Below are 15,908 nucleotides of genomic sequence, written 5' to 3' on the forward strand. Positions count from 1 at the left end.
GATTGTTCCAGCTGACAGCCTGAAAGGCAAAGGAACGAGATTGAACTTCCTGCTATTCAATTAGAGAAAGTGAGCATTCAGCAGCAGCTGCTGGCTGCTGGCAGGAGCCGAACCCCTGCCGCGGTGGGCGCGGAGAAAGGCAGGAAAAGCTGCCTGATGCCATGGGCACGGCGGGTTCGAAGCACCTCTGGCTGCCGCTGCTCTCTTCTGAGTTTGTTTTTCGGGAGGAGATTTCCTGATCAAAGCAGCTTCCATGGAGCAGAAGTCAGACGAGGAGGAGCTGGGAAAGGGGCTCAGCCTGGGGAAAAGTGGGGTCAGGGGGGTCCTCCTGGCTCTGCACAACTCCCTGACAGGAGGGGGCAGCCAGGTGGGGGTCAGGCTCTGCTCCCAGGGAACAGAGTGAGAGGAAACAGCATCAGGTTGTGCCAGGGGAAGTTTAGGTTGGATATTATGAAAAAAAAAAATCTTCACTGAAAGGGTGGTCAGGCTGGAACGAGCTGCCCAGGGCAGTGGTGGAACCACCATCCTTGGAGGTGTTCCAAAAACACGTGGATGTGGCACTTGGGGACATGGTTTAGTGGAGAGCACAGCAGTGCTCGGTTAATGGTTAGACTCCATTTTAAGGGTCTTTCCCAACTTTAATGACTCTATGGGAAGCACCAGCGTGGAAAACAGCAGCGTGTGGTGGTAGGGGACACTCAGTCAGGAGCTCCAAGTGCCGGAGGGAGCAGCTTCTCCCCGGGCTGCAGCTTCGCCTCTGCCCTGAACTCTGTGTGATCCTTGACCCTGGGGCCTCTGAGGCAGAGGGCTGGTGGCTTTGGAAACCCTTTGGACGAGCACTTCTCCTCCTCTGGGCTGGAAGGACCAGGGGATGATCCCTTCCCCTCCTTGTCCCTGTTCCTCCAGACATGTCTGCGCTCCCTCCTGGAGGGCAGCAAGGGAGGAAGGAGTGTGTGTGCTCCTGTGAGCTCCACATTGGGAACAAACCTCTCCCCCTCTTCCCCTGCACTGCCTGGGCCCCCTCTGAGACACCCAGCACCTTGTGGAAACTCCTGCAGCACCCAGGGTACAGTGAGGGCTTCAGGGTTTCCATATGCCAGGAGCCCAAGGCCATCTCTGTTCCATTTCCTTCCTTCACTCTTCTCCTCCTGGGGCCGATCCAGCCTCCCGCTGCCACTTCTCCCTGCCCCTTCCCCGTGCCATCTGTCCCCAGCACAGTGACAACCTCACTGGTGGCGTTCCTGCTCGAGATCTTCCCGTGCACCCCGCAGTTCCCTATTTTTAATCCGTTTCCGCGGCCTCGGGGTGTCTCCCAAGCTGGTTGCGATCATCGGGGCTGCAGTTGGAATCCGTTTGGCACGGCCGCGGCACACGGAGAGCCCCACATGCCTCCACGCTCGCCAGACCCCGCAGCTCCCTCACCCTGCCCTGACGCAGAGGGTGGGAGCGGGCTGAGCTCAGCACCTCGCACGAACATCACAGGCTGGGGAGGTGACACTCCGCAGCCAAGGCAATCAGCAGCAATTAAGCCCCTTTTGGGAAACGCTGCAGAGGCTTTTCCGTGCGTGCCGATGCTTTGGAAGTGACACGGGGAGCGGGTTGGACGTGCCAAACCACCGGCCACGTCTGAGCGAGGCTCGGTGCCTCGTGTCACTTCCAGGAGGCTGCGAGGGCTCGGGGGTGATGTCTGTGAATGTTAAAGGCACTTGTGTACCCGAGCAGCTCAGGCACATGCTGTCATTGCCTCTGCAGTGCCATCTGGCCAGCAGCAACGCAGCTAGAACCAGGGTTGTGCGCAGGAGAACATTTTACAACAGAAAGCAATTAACAGAATAAAGCCCTTTTTAAAATCCAGTAATTAAAAACAGTCCCTCCCCCTTGTTTTCCTTTTAAGCTGAAAGTTGCTGTTTACTCATTTGCTTTACAAAGTGTGCCTTGTTGTGGCTTCAGAAGAAATGAAAGTTTGAAGTGGTTAGAGAAGAAAGGCTTTGGGGCTGGTGCGTTCCAGGCAGGGCGGAGGGGCAGGGGCTCTCCAGCCCGGCTTGTTTGTATTTGTTCTTGTCTACTCACAAGATCGCTAAACACACATTTAACAAGTGGTGAAACTGTCTACCAGCCTGATCTCTCCCAGGGTTCATGAGAAGAGCCTGGCACATTAGCATTGCTGGGGGAAGAGGAGGGGGAGGACAGGCCTTTTGAAGGGTTGGTGTTTTGGGGCTGAGCGAGGGAAGGGCTCCTTGAGCAGGCCAAGTCCCAAACAAAGGCATTGTGTTCCCGGGAGCCCTTGGGGACTGGCCCCGGGGGAAGGCCAGGACCTTGCCTCACCAGCCACGGGTTTTCCCATCCCAGCTCCTCTCATTTCCTACATTTCCTAGCACGGGTGCAGCCCTGAGGCCATCCAAGGCTTTCCAGAGGCCAGAGGTGGGAGCGGGGCTGGCACCTCCAGGGCTGGCTCACCCCATCCCTGAGAGCCAGAGCCAAGGAACCCAGGGCTGCAGCGGTCATGGGGCACCCTGTGCCACTGCAGCTCACTTGGTCCCCATCACCCTCATCTTGTCTCCATCACTCTCTCTGCATACAAAATACCAGAGAGAAGCAGCCCAGTGTCCAGTGGCAACAAGTCTTTTGTCCACCCTGTGTGGTCACAGGGGAGCCCTGACCTCAGGGAGCTCCTGGACATGCAGTGACCCCAGTCTGTTGGCAGGTTTGGTGCAATATTAATTATCACTCGTTGTGGTTTCTCTGTGAAGTGAGTGCCCAGTGCAGCAGCATCATTATGGGTGGGGAAACTGAGGCATGACAAGGGCCTAACCCACTAGTGGTGTCTGGTGCTGAACTATCAGGATGTTCTGCTGATTCCATAGCAGGATGGTGGTGATCCTGTCCCTGGCTGTCCCTCAGCCCCACTGACCTGGTGACACAGAGTGGCACAGACTCAAGGGGACAGCAGCAGCTCCAGGGTGTCCCAGCTGTGGTAGGTGCAGCCTCGTGGATCCCAATCCCATGGGATTTGCAGGGCTGAGCTGCATTCCCAGACCCGCCGTGGGGCAATAGGTGTGAGGACACAGACAGCCCTGCCAGGGTGGTGAGGGCAGCGCCGAATTTCAGCTCCAGGATCTGCCCTGTGCCTGCCTGGGGAAGGGTGAGGCCACGGGTTTGTGGGAAAATGTTGTTTTTCCCTCCCCTGGACTGCCCGTAGCAGTCGGCTGGGCGGGCTCTGGATTGCGTGGGCCGGGGAAGTGGGGGGGACTTTGCAATTGTGGTGCCTCTGGCTTGGAGCAGAGCCACGGCAAACAATCCTCTCCTGGCCCTGCTCCAGATCTGACAAAGCACGGAGGTGATACCGTATTCATCCCTCCACGCTTTCATCCCAAATCACCTCCTGAAAGCCCTGCCTGGTTCTCCCGCCTGTGATGAATCTGCTTAGCCACAGAGCAAGGCAGCCTGTCCACACACAGCCAGGAATCCTGTCCAGCATCCCTGTGAGGCCTCTGCTCGGGAAATTACAGCTGTGGCTCTGGCAGGCGGCGGTGGGACCTGAGGTTAGGAGGTGATGTTGACTGAAGATGTGCGGACAGGGCATTCCAGGCATGCACGGGGTTAAATCAGAGGTGTCAGTTCACGGGGAGGTAACAGATAAGTCCTGCTCCTCGGCTGCCTCTGGCTTTCCAGAAGCCTTGCTCTCCCTCCCACATTCCAGCTGCTGCAGCTTTTCACAGCTGGCTGCTCTCCTGGGACATTTCCCAGAGCTGGGAAGGCGGGAGGGGAGGGAGCAGCGTGGTCCCAGCCTGCAAGGGGGGTTGGTGGCTGGGCTGACCATCTCCCCTCCAGGGACACTTAGTCTGGAGCCCTTCATCCTCAGGACAGGCCTGGCAGAGGGAAACCAAGGCAATCCCAGGTCCCTGGCAGGGATCCACCCTCAGTCCTGGCCCGGAGAGTTTTTCCTGCTGCAGGGAAGGGACATCAATCTTTGCAGCTCACTTATTCCTTGGCCTCTGAAGCAGGGTAGCCAATTAGTGCTGGGTGTGATGGATGGCTTAGCCCTGTCCTCGTGACACCCATCCTCTGGAAACAGTTCCCACCACGGAGAGGCACAGCCAGCCCGAGCAGGGGACAGCTCTCACCAGCCCCTGAATCCCTGAGGGTCCCAGAGGGGTCCCAGGGACGGGGACAGGCATGGCAGCAATGCTTGCTGTGATTCCACAGGGGAAACAGCCCTGAACACGGGGCCAGCGCTGTTAATTCAGGGCTTGGGGAGAGATTTCCTCTGATAATTCCCTGTTTTGGCTGTGGCAGAGCTTGGAGCTCTCCAGGGAAGAGCAAAGCAGAGGTTGGTAACCCACTGCTTGTGGCTCTGCTCTTGGGGTCACTGTACCGTGGGAATTGGCTGCAAAGACACCCAGCAAGAGGCCAGGAAGGGCTGAACCCCCATTTCTGCACCCCAGCTCCCCTTGCTTGCAGTGGGGGAGGTCTGGCTGCTCCCTCCTGTGGGACACGGGTGACACTCCCAAAATCCAGCTCCCCTCAGGCAGCTAAACCCATTTAATCCTTCCCTGAAGGTTCAGTCTCCACTGAACCGGTCCCTGAGGGGTCTCTGCTGCATCTGGGATGGTTCAGATGCCCTTCACAATCCCCCCTGGGATCCCTGGGGTCGATTGTAAACGGCTCTCCAGGAGCACAGGCTGGAGAACGGATCCGATTACAGGAGAAGTGGGTTTCGGGGGCCCTGCTCTGTTCATAATGAAGTGTAATCCTAGAAAAACATGTTGCCAATTACACTTCAATTGAACCCAGATAATGATGCTTAGACAGGGCCCAGAAAAGATGGAGTCTGGACAGTGAATTCCTTTCTAATGGAGAAGAAAAGTGTTCCTCTGTGGCAGGTCTGGGCTCGGCTTGGTTCAGGCTTGCTGTGATATGAATAAGAGCCTGAAACAACCAATCTCAGGAACCCATTTAAATGGTTTTATCAGTGGAAAGAGTATTAATCTCTCAAAAACACATGTTTATGGGAAGTTTGGTTTGGAGATGTATGTGTTTCTAACTGAAATCACTTTGGAAAGGGAGGAGGAGCCGGTCTCAAAACTGCTAAAATAACACTTTTCTAATTCTTCTGGTTCAAAGTAACTTTTCATTTGGAAATGTAAGCTAATAACAGCTCGGCTTCTTGACCACTTCTCATAGTGAAAACAAAACACCAGAATTACAGTAACAAAGTGCTGCGACCCAAAGCAAATGTTTTACTCCCCTTTTTCAGTTTACAAACACCGCCGAGATGTCAGTTTTCCACTCCAGCCCAGGACGGCTGGTTCAGGTCCCTGCTGCTTCACTTCAGAAGGGAAGATGGTGTGGTTCAGTCCCAAAAACTGCTAAGGAAGGGAAGGGAAGGGAAGTAGGGGAGCCGTGCTTTGCTGGGCTGGGGCAGGCGTGGGCGAAGGGCAGGCAGGAGCCGGGATTTGGCTTTTCCCGAGCTGCTGGCGAGGTGCTGGGGAATCGCAGACACCTCGGTGTTGGCGGGTGCAGCGTGGGTGAGCTGGCAGAGATGGCTGAGGGAGATAAGGGAGCACCTCAGGAGGCCACGGGAGACGGGCGGCTTGGCTGGCCCGAGCGGCGACGGGCTCTTATCGCCGCCGCGGTCTCTGCAGAAGGGCTTTGGGAAACCCACGTGTTGCCAGATCTCAGCGCTGATTATTTTCTTCAAAATAAAAGGCATTATTTTCGTACTGGGAACCTCCACTTCGGCGCTCTCCCTCCTCCCCTTCTCTCTGTCTCTCTCCCACACGCACACGTTTTTTGCTGCCTTGGGGGATTTTAGCAGCGCAGGGCTCTGAAAAACAGATCCCTGCCTCCTTCCCGCAAGAGCAGGGAAACGGAGATGCTCGCTCGGTGCTGGGCTTGTGGGTTAAAGTTTCCAGCATTGTGGAAAGAGACCAGAAAACAACGATTCATCTCAGTGTTAGGGAGCCTAAAGCTGGGCTTCGGCCGTTTTGTTCTCACAGGGTGAGGTGTCAAATGCCCTGGCAGCGGCCCTGAGCTGGCACTTGAGGAGGCTCCAAAGGCTGTGGGAGCGTGGCAGGGGGCCGAGCTCCCGGCGGGACCACCGCGGTGCGGTGCCAGCCCTGGCCCGAGCGCGGTGCCACCGCTGCCGCCGCGGCCCTGGGCAGTGGCCGCTGATTAATCCCAGGCGAGGGCCCTTTGAGCGGCGTCCTCAAACAGCACCGCGCTTCGAATAAAGCCGGTTTTCCATCGGAGCCCTGAGCCTGCAAAGTGCCTGCGCCGCGCGGAGCCGGGCAGACATGTGTGTGCGTGTGGGGCTGGATGTTGATTTTTCCCTGAAACAACTCAAGGCTTTATCAGTCCCATCTCTTTCCCACGGTTTTCTGTTGCCAGTGAGGTCACTGGTCCCTTTAAACTGGGGCTGAGGCCAATGTGCAGCGGGTGGAAGGGGGGCCGTGGGCAGGAGCGGGGGGGACATGAGACGGTTCACACAGACTGTTCCTTTTACAGGAAGACTTGGGATTTCGACCAGCGAGCGGGAGGAGGCGGAGGGGCGAGGGGGGGCCCTGGGAACCGGGGAGCGCCGGCGCGGCCGCGTAATCCGTCACTCCCGGGAGATGGTGGCTCATTAACCCATTACCCGGGAGGTGGGGACGTGCCGGGAGGGAGCCAGGGAAGGAGAGCCGAGGGTGGGAGAGGCAGAGCGGGCAGGGGAGGAGCCGTGCGGGGCCGGAGCGGCGGAGCCCGGGCAGGGACAGAGCAGTGCCCCGAGCACGGCGGGCAAGGACGGCGGCGGCCACCGGGGCCACGCGTGGGGCAACCTCGCCGAGCCCAGCGGCCTCTCCCCCCGGCAGGATGAAGCGGCTCTGCGAGGAGAGCTCGTCCGACACGGAGTCTGACGGCACCATCGACGTGGGCCGGGAGGAGGAGTACAGGTGAGGGCAGGCTCCGTCCCACGCGGGTTTTTGGGGTCCCGGCACCGCTCCCCCCGAGCTGCTCGGGGCGGTAGCGCTCGGTGCCTACCGGGGCACGGCACGGGAGGGCACCGGCGCTGCCACCGCCGCACCGGGAGTCCCTCGCGCCTCGTTTAACCCCTCGGGGTCGGGCTGGTCCTGCGGGGACCGGCAGGATGACCCCAGAGTGCCGGCCAGGGCTGGTGCTGGTCATGGGGCTGACCCCAAAAGGAAACCGAAGTACCCATACAAGTGTTAAAGCTGTGTTAGGAGCTTCAAGAGAATCCCATTAAAGCCACCGCGGTGGCCTTGTCCTGCCAGGTGGGAGAAGGGCAGTAGGAGCCCGTTCTCTGCCCCCCAGAATGGGGCAGCCCCACACCCCTGCGCTCCCGGCACTCCGAGGGCTCCCAGGCAATGTGGAAGAAACCGGGTGGTTTAGCATGAGAAAAACGCTTCTGCTCTGCTGATGCATTCGTAACGCACCAGCTGGGGCTGTGATGTGTTAGGGGGGAGCCCGAGCAGGGAAGGGCTGCCCTGGTGCTGCCCCTCGGCAGCGCAGTTGGCAGCTCTGTCCCATCGGTGCCGAGCTGCGCTTTCAGCTCTGGGGCTTTGCTGTTTGTGAGGGAATGGTGAGGACAGGAGCCGTGTGTGGTTCCCCAGGCGATGCCCTCAGGCTCCCCTGGCACTGGGCATCCCCAGCGCCGCTGGCAGCCCGGGTTCCCAGGCTGGGTCAGCCCTCCCAGGCTCCGAGGGTGCAGACGGCACAGGGGATGAAGGAAAGTCTCTGTTATTTGTTCCCATCCAAAAATCAGCTTCTTTTGAACTCTTGTTTCAGTAGCCAAGTGTCCCCCCCTCCCTCTGCATCCAGAGAGGCCTTGGATTAGTTCATTCCCTCTTGCTCTTTGGTATCCTGAGTGGAGAAACTGCCTGCCTGGTGCCAAGCTCAGGTTCTCATGGGACTAAATTCATGAATCTGCATCTGATACAGTCACAGCAGAGTCGGGCACATCTTGCACAAAATGTCCTGCAGAAATTCCCCGAGCCCTTATGCAGTTTCCAAGTGCATCAATATTTAAGCTGCTTTCCTGCTGCAGGTGAAATATATCCCAGCTCTTCACATCAGTGCAGCGCAGAGTCCATAGAACCCTGAAATACTGGAATTGTCACAATATTTTATTTCAGTGACCAGTAATCATGAACTTTTAATCTCTCTCTGGTGCTGTTAATGTGTTTGCCTTCTCGAGGCAGTGGTAGAACCAGGCTGGCTGTGATCGGGTGATATTTGTATAGGTGGATGTTGTTCCTCATGCAACGCAAATCCACGGCCGAAAGAGCTGTTCCTGCCCTGCTGAGGTCACACCCCAAGTAATGCCATCCTGCATGGGATGCTGGTGCACCCAGAAAAATCAGACACTTCCAGGTGGGGAGTGAAGAGGAGTGATTAGAACAGAGAGAGGCTGCCTGGCTGGGGTTTCCAGCCCATTACCCACCGGTTGAGTGGTTTGGGCAAACCAGTTTCCCTGTAGTGAGGGGATGAGTCACGCCGGGTGTGAGGCTTGGATCAGTGCATGGAGCAAGTTTAGGCTCCAGGGTCACTGCAGAACTGTGAGATCCCCTCAGTCCACAGCTAAAGCTGTGCTGTGGATGATAAAACTAAGCAAAGAGCTATGCAGAAATTTTAATTGTCAGAGAATATACTCATGCTATCTTTTATGTGGTTCAAATCCACCAGATGTATTTTTAAAGTAGATTTTGCAGTGAGATGGATGTTGATATCCACATCTGGACCTGAAGCTCACAAAGAACAGCGCATCCACACTCCTCTACAAAGAGAGTTTCAAAAATCACTATTCTTCTTTGGGTGCCTACTTTGTATTTCCAGATGAATTCAGCACCTTCCCCCTGCACCTAAAACACCCCAGTGTCTATACAGAGCCCATTTTCACATCAAAATTGCTCATTCTGTGTGTGTGTCTGTGTAGCTGGCCACACTTGTTAGTACTTGTGGAACCAGCCAGCACCTCTGCCCAGAGAGAGCCCACCCAGCAGACATTCAAATAGGGGACCTGTATGGAGATGAGCAGAGCAGGCAGTAGAAGAACGTGTTATTGTGTAAAACCACTTCTGAAAGTGCCTCGCTTGGGCCTATTTTTAATAGGCTGAGTGGGTCTAGTTTTCAGCTGGCTGCAGACAGTCTGTGCAGGAAAATCCTTAATAGACTCCTATTAAAATGCTTCGTCAAACTGAAAAACATTTGGATTGGGGTGAGCCCAAGTGCCCCTTTTCCAGATTCGGGTGTCTGACACGAGCTCTGGTCCCTGCGGCGCTCTGGGCTGGCCGGGATTGCAGGCGGGTGTTCACATCCCTGCTCCGAGTTTCGTAAGGCACAGAAACAGCCCTGAGCCAGCTCCACTTTCCAGAGAGACAAACCCTGCTCGGGGGAGGTGGGAGGTGGCCCAGCCAGCCTCATCCTCCTCCTCAGCCATGGGGGTCTTGCTCCAGGGAGTTTCCCATGCCCAGTTATCCATGGTTGTGGAGACTTCACCTCCATGGGGACCTAAGGGTTGAACTTTGCCTCCCTCTGCATGTCTAGTGCTGACCTTTGGTGCCTTTAGCCTGGTAGTTTGTGGGGCCCTGTTCCTTAGCCTGTCCCCATGATGTCCCTTGTCCCCTGAGCAGAGCTGCAAGCCAGCAGGAAGGTCCCTGCTCTGTCACCTCCTGCCAGGTGTCCTCCCTGCCCAGCTGCTGGCCCCTCTCTGAATGGTTCAGGGGTGTCTGTGAGTTTGGAACATCCCAGCCCACCCCGAAAATTGTGGTTTGGGAAGTGACTCTCTGGGAAGCCCTCAGAAACCACATCAGTGCCACCACTGGCCTCACCCTGAGGAGCAGCCAGCCCTCCCTGGGTGGGAGCTGGGATCCCAGAACTCAGATCCCTCCTGCTATCGTGGCTCTGAGATGCAAAGCCCGGCAGACAGGGCAGGCTCAGACACGAGAGACGGGAGGTTCACACATGGAGGAGAAAAAGGCCATGACTCCAGAGCTCAGATCACTGCTTTTCTAACACCATGGAGATGCCATCACAGGTTGGGATTGAAGAATTGTGTCTGGCAGTGGATGGACAGTTTGGTGCAGTAATCTGTCCCAGGCTGGTGGGAGATTCTCGGAGGGGAGAGAATGGGATTCAAATCCCTGCTTTGCTCCTCATCCCCAATTCCTGAGCTCTGTGTTGTGGGTAAAAATGAGATGGGAACCATAGAAGACATTTTTTGGGGTGGTGGGGGAGGAAACTGCAGATGGCAAACGTGTGTACAACATATGTGCAACAGAGGTTGCTCTCCAGCCAGAAATGATCCCCTTTCCTTCCTTTCCAGCCATGTTTCCAGGTCTGTGTCTCCCACCACGACATCTCAGATACAAGCCAGGAAGAAGAGGAGAGGGGTGAGTGTCCTTTATGATGACCAAAGCAGCTGTGTCCCTTGGTCAGGCTGGCCCTGTGTGCCAGGGGTGTCCCCCTGTGCGAACTGGGGGGCTGTTGGCCCATCCTTACTGTTAGGACACAGTGCAAAATCACTTTTACACCCCTCCTGCAGAGCTCTCCCCAAAGCAAATTTTTTTTCCCCAGAGATTTGTCCTCAAACCTGGCAGAAAAGAGGAGAGCAATTTCCCCTGGGGTTACCACACCAATTCACGTTTCTTCACTCAGCTTTTGCACCCCCAAAAACATTCAAACCCAGAGCCCTTCCAAAAGCACCTGGAGGGCTTTAGACCTGTGAGCTGTGCCTGTGAGTGACTGTGGTTTCTTCTGTTTGCTTGGAAAATCTCCCACAGATCATCGAGAAGCGGCGCCGTGACCGCATCAACAGCAGCCTCTCGGAGCTGCGGCGCCTGGTGCCCACGGCCTTTGAGAAGCAGGTGTGTGTTTGAGAAGCAGGTGTGTGTGCTTTTTGGGAGCCCCTGGTGCCCTCCTGTGAGGGCTGCAGGCTTTGGGGTACAGCCCCCAGAATGAGGAAGCCTGGAGCCGAGGCTATGCCTTTCTTATCATCCTCACTCCGGGGAGTAAGTAGGTGGTGGAAATAGGGTGGTGAAACGATATTAGCAAATATTCAGGAGCCCTGGGGAGGATGAATTCAATCTAAGTGTTTTGCAGATATGAGGAAGCACAGAAATGGGGATTTTTCAATCTGCATCGGGGAGGAGATCTTTTTTTTTTGCTCATTTGATGTAAAAAACAGAGCCCTGGTGGATGCCCTGTGCCATTCTGAGCACTCCTGGGCTTCAGGGAGGCTTCAGGGAGGAAATCATTGGTCAGACCTCGGCTCCTGAGAGGCACAAAGCCCTGGACCATAAAATGACAAATGGCTTTTCCTTTCTGCTCCCAACACAGGGGTCTTCCAAGCTGGAGAAGGCAGAAATTCTACAAATGACAGTGGATCACTTAAAAATGCTTCATGCCACAGGAGGAACGGGTAAGAACTGCTCTTATGAGCACAGGGGTGAGGTGAAGGTGCAAACCTGGAAGGAAAATTCCCCAGCAGCAGCAGAAACAGCAAGCTGCCTCCAGCCAGCTCTGCCTGCTCCCCAAGGGAAACACCTTTTGAGGGAGGGCAGACGGGCATTTTCCTACAGGTGGGTCAGCATCCCATGGATCCACTTGGGAGACTGGGGTATGTGAGATGATGAACCCCCAGCCCCACAGGGACAGTACTGTTGGTGTCACACCCCCTGCTAAAAGCTGTTTTGCCAGAGACTCATTTATTCCTGCTCAGAAGTGGAGCCTGCTTCCAGAAAAACCATATTAAACTCTTTACCTCCTCCCTGGGATACATTTCCTGTGGAGGCTGAATTCTGCATGAGGACTCTGCAAATAAACAAGGCTTTTTTTCCCTTTCTGTTCTTTTTTTCTTTTTTTTTTTTTTTTTTTTTTTTTTTTTTTTTTTGTGTGTGTGTGTCTCTTGGTTGTTATAGGAAGAGACAGGGAGCCCTGTGCAAAATTCAACAAAGCTCTTATTTGTACCGAGACCTCAGTACAGACCCTCTGTCCTGTTCCAGTTAACAGGATGGAGATCACAGCTCCAGTAAAGAAGCCTCTGGCTTGCTTACCACCCAGTTTTGGCTTGCTGGGGACATTGCTGGCATCCAGGCTTTGGTTCAGGGCTGTAACTTGGTCTGGAACATTTGTTTAGATATTCAGTTTGACTGCACTGCAACAAAGGGCTGCATTGTCACAAGAGACCCCGTCAAGCACAGTGGTCCAGCGCTTCACTGTGCAGTGACATTCTCTGCTTTATTGCTTATGGTCTCATGAAGCTGCAAGTTGGGAGCAGAAGCCTGAAAATCAGCGGTTGGTTGCTGATTTCTGTGGCTTTGAGCTTTTTCAGCCCAGCTGTTTTAGTTCTGCCACTGGCCTGTGACATTGGCTTAAAGGGAGGGTAAATTTTTGTGAGCCAGGCAGAGGGAGGTGGTGCTAAGCTGTGCCTTGAGGAGACACTGTCCTGAGTGAAATATCCCACTGGCAAAGGCAGCCCAGTAATCCCAGTGCCCATCTAGCCCACAGCCATGTCTCCAGCAGTGGTAACTGATAGAATCCAATAGGAAAAAATTCTTCTTTCCTGAGCACAGTTAATGAAACCTCTCACTGGTCTCACACGGCGTGAGAGGCTCCCTGACCCTGGCGGGTTTATCCCGGTGAGATAACCACAGATGCCTCTCTCATCCACACTCCAGTCCCTTGGGACACCCACTTGGCTGCCTGCTTCAGGAATATCACACGGCAGCAAAGTGCCTCAAGTGAAATACACAGTGCATTTAGAGAGGGTAGTGAAATCCAAGTGCATTCCTGAGCTCTCTGCACGGCCTTACTGTCACCCATGTCCTCTCCCTGCAGGCTTCCTGGATGCCCGGGCTCTGGCCGTGGATTACAGAAGCATCGGCTTCCGCGAGTGCCTCACCGAAGTTGTCAGGTACCTGGGCATCCTCGAGGGCCAAAACGCTGCCGACCCCATCCGGCTCCGCCTCCTCTCCCACCTGAATAATTACGTGGCGGAAATGGAGCCTTCGCCCGTGGCCACGTCCCTGCTGCCCATCCACACCTGGCCGTGGTCCTTTCTGCACGGCGCCGCCGGCCCTGTGCAGATCCCCAGGAGGGAGGCTGCTCCCGCTCCGGTTGTTTTGACTGCGTCTTCCCTGGCTTACCCCAGCCCTGCAGTGAGGCCAGCCCCTCTCCGCCGTGTCCCCGGAGAGATGCTGCCGTCCCGCCGGAGCTTCCTGGCCGGCAGGATGGGCTCCTCCAGCCGGAGGGCCCGGGCTGCCGGCTCGGCTGCAGCCGTGCCAGCCGTGCCCAGGATGCCGTCGCCAGCGGGAGCACTGAGAGAGGGCTCGTCCAAGAGCAGCCAAATCGCCACGTTCCTCTTCTCCCCAGGCTCTGCCGGCATCCCTGTGCCACCAGCTTACGCGGCACCTCCCGTCTTGGGCACCGCCGCGCAGGGACCAGGGATCAGGGTTGGGACATCCAGGATCTGCCGCTCCTGGGCGACGGAAATCGGGGCTTTCTGACCCTCCCTTCCCCTCCGGAGACAGGAGTTCTTCAGCACTCATCGCCCACAGGGCTGAGAACAAACTCGGTTAAAAAGGCATCTTTCCTGCTTTGCAGAAGCCAAGGATCCATAGAGAAAATTCTCTCTGCTCTTCCCCCCCTCCTTGCACCACCCTCCTCGCCTCACCATCGCACGTCCTCTCCCTCGTTGACGCCTGCAAGCATAAATCACATCTAATTCCATGCACTTGTCTGCACGAGGCCACGCTCCAGACCCTTCTGGCTACGAGGGAGGGGGCACCCGCAGATCCCAACTCCCTTCCTCCTCCAGCAAACCACTCTGCAGAACCCAGCCTTGCTCTCCTTTGGAAAACAGCCAGCCTCGAAATACTGTCTTTATTTCCCTGGGGACTCGGAGCTGCCAGCCAGACTCGCTCGTGCTGATTCCCTGCAACGCGTGCCCCAGCTGCAGCACCTAATTTTGGTGTGGTGGGATGGACACAGCTCCCACCCCGTGCCCAGCACTGCTGGCACCCACGAGGCAGGCTCCAGCCCCCCCAGCTCCCGAAGAGAACTGGCTGCCTGCTAATCCCTGTGCTTTCCTCTCTGCATTACCAGCTTTTCCCACTTATGTGCCCTTAAGGTGGAGTGAGGCAGCGGCTTAGCAGGGCTGGCTCCCACAGCCCGGCTGAGATCCTGCCGTGGCTGCAGGGCCTGTGCTGGGTTCCTGGCACAAACCCTGCTGGAGCAGCTGGCCAGGCTGTCTGGGCGCAGCCCCTGCCCCTCGCCGAGGTGTGAAGAGGTGAGACAGAGGATTTCAAAGGGACGCCTGTCACAGAGGGGAAGGCTTTGACGGCCGAAGTGAGAAGAAAATGCCTTTCCCTCTGCCAGCCTCCCTGCTGGAGCTGTCTCTCCTCCACCCCCTGCTGAACAGCCGTGACTGCAAAGGGGGAAAATGGGTTGGAGCAGCCTGAATTTGAAGTGCCTCCCTCACCCTCCCCTCCCACAATGTCTCTGTTTTCTTTCTCCAGCACCATGTTTGAGTCTCACACCTCTCACCCCCCTCCCTGGGCCAGGACCAAAAGCCACTGTGGTGTCACTGCACTTGTCCTGAGAGCTCTCCCTGCCTTGCCCTGTGTGCCCCTAAGTGTCTGACATAGCAGATCACACCTCTGCTCCTGCAGCTGGCCTCCCCTCCTCTCTTCTTTGGGCAGAAAGAACAGAAACTTGAAGCTTTCAAGCCACCCTGCCCCTGTGCCAGGTCCTGTGGTGGCAGAGCAGGGTGTCCCAGTGCTCTCCCTCACCTGCTCCCTGCATTTGTGCCTTGACTTGCTGGGATACATGTGCAGAATATTCTGGACCCAGCTGCATGCCCAAACCCTTGCCCACCTCTACAGCACTCCCACATGGAAAGAGAGAAAAGGTCAGTGCAAAGAAAGGTTAAAAAGTGGAAGATCTCTTTTGAATGCGAGAAACTCTTCCCATGCCTCAGGTCAGAGGTGCAGCCTGTTGGGCTGTGTGGATGAGCTGTTGTTTTCCTTCCTGAAGATGGTATCTGCCATCTGCATGTCAATGTATGTATCTGCCACTGTTTGGGAAGTGAGTCCCTCCCAGTTGTTTTGATGGAAGTCATCGCACTTAATACACAGAAATGCCTCTGCTGCTTCTCACCCTTGTCCTCAAGTGCAGGAATCAGCCAGGAACAACATATTCCCTTTTAATAAAGTCACAGGAGGGAAATCCTCGTGGACCCTGGCTGTTCCTGCAGCTGGTTTGTGCACTAGAGCTCACGGCCTCACTTTACACTGTGCAGTGCTCTTAGATTCACGAGCTGTGACATCAGCAAAGGTGTCAAATAAAGTCTTTCAAACCCCTTTCCTGGTTGTGAAATGTGGTGTTGAAGTGAATCCGATCTGCTCATCCAGCCTGCCTGGATCATGGAAGGGACCTGTGAAAGTCATTGATGAGTAGTTTTGTGGCAGGTTTTGATTCCTGAAAAGCTTCAAAAAAGAACAGGTAAGATGCAGCTTTTCAGGTGACATCCCCTCTGATTGTTTTATAGCTCTTGGTCATTCTGGCCCCAAGACTTTTTACTTTGGAAAACAAGTCAAAATCAGCTAGGTATTCACCAAGGCTTGCCCTGAGATTGGCAATAATCTGTCACTTGAGAAGAAATAATATAATTTAGGGTCTACAAGTGTCAGGGAACAGATGGGATCCGGCAGAACCTAGCAGCCAGACTGAGGGCTTGCCCTGGTCTCCTGACCCTTTGCAGCCAGGACCAGAATAACCCCTGTGGCATCTCGCTGTTGGGAAACTCTGGACTAAACAAAGAGCCACAGCTGAGAGCCTGTCTCTGTTTGGAGGAAAGGACCAGTAAATGATCCCTCTTCGTGAAAGATGCTTGGGAGAACTTTACTGGGGAA

General features: G+C 55.7%; 1 protein-coding gene across 1 annotated transcript; it reads left to right on the forward strand.

The window, feature by feature from the left end:
* The first annotated feature begins 6,446 nt into the window (after positions 1–6,446).
* Positions 6,447–15,347, forward strand: HEYL (hes related family bHLH transcription factor with YRPW motif like). The gene is made up of 6 exons (XM_083879435.1): positions 6,447–6,644; positions 6,852–6,932; positions 10,322–10,388; positions 10,779–10,862; positions 11,335–11,416; positions 12,835–15,347. Exons 2-6 carry the CDS (start codon positions 6,853–6,855, stop codon positions 13,500–13,502), a joined length of 981 nt encoding a protein of 326 aa, XP_083735561.1. The 5' UTR covers positions 6,447–6,644; position 6,852; the 3' UTR covers positions 13,503–15,347.
* The last annotated feature ends 561 nt before the right edge of the window (positions 15,348–15,908 follow it).

The sequence above is a fragment of the Zosterops lateralis genome, assembly GCF_965231275.1.
Source record: "Zosterops lateralis genome assembly, chromosome: 28".
NCBI classification, from domain to species: domain Eukaryota; kingdom Metazoa; phylum Chordata; class Aves; order Passeriformes; family Zosteropidae; genus Zosterops; species Zosterops lateralis.

Coding starts and splice junctions, on each gene's coding strand:
- HEYL (XM_083879435.1), top strand. CDS start 6,853: ATGAAGCGGCTCTGCGAGGAGAGCTCGTCCGACACGGAGTCTGACGGC. Junction 10,389..10,778: donor CCAGGAAGAAGAGGAGAGGG/GTGAGTGTCCTT, acceptor AATCTCCCACAG/ATCATCGAGAAGCGGCGCCG. Junction 11,417..12,834: donor TCATGCCACAGGAGGAACGG/GTAAGAACTGCT, acceptor CTCTCCCTGCAG/GCTTCCTGGATGCCCGGGCT.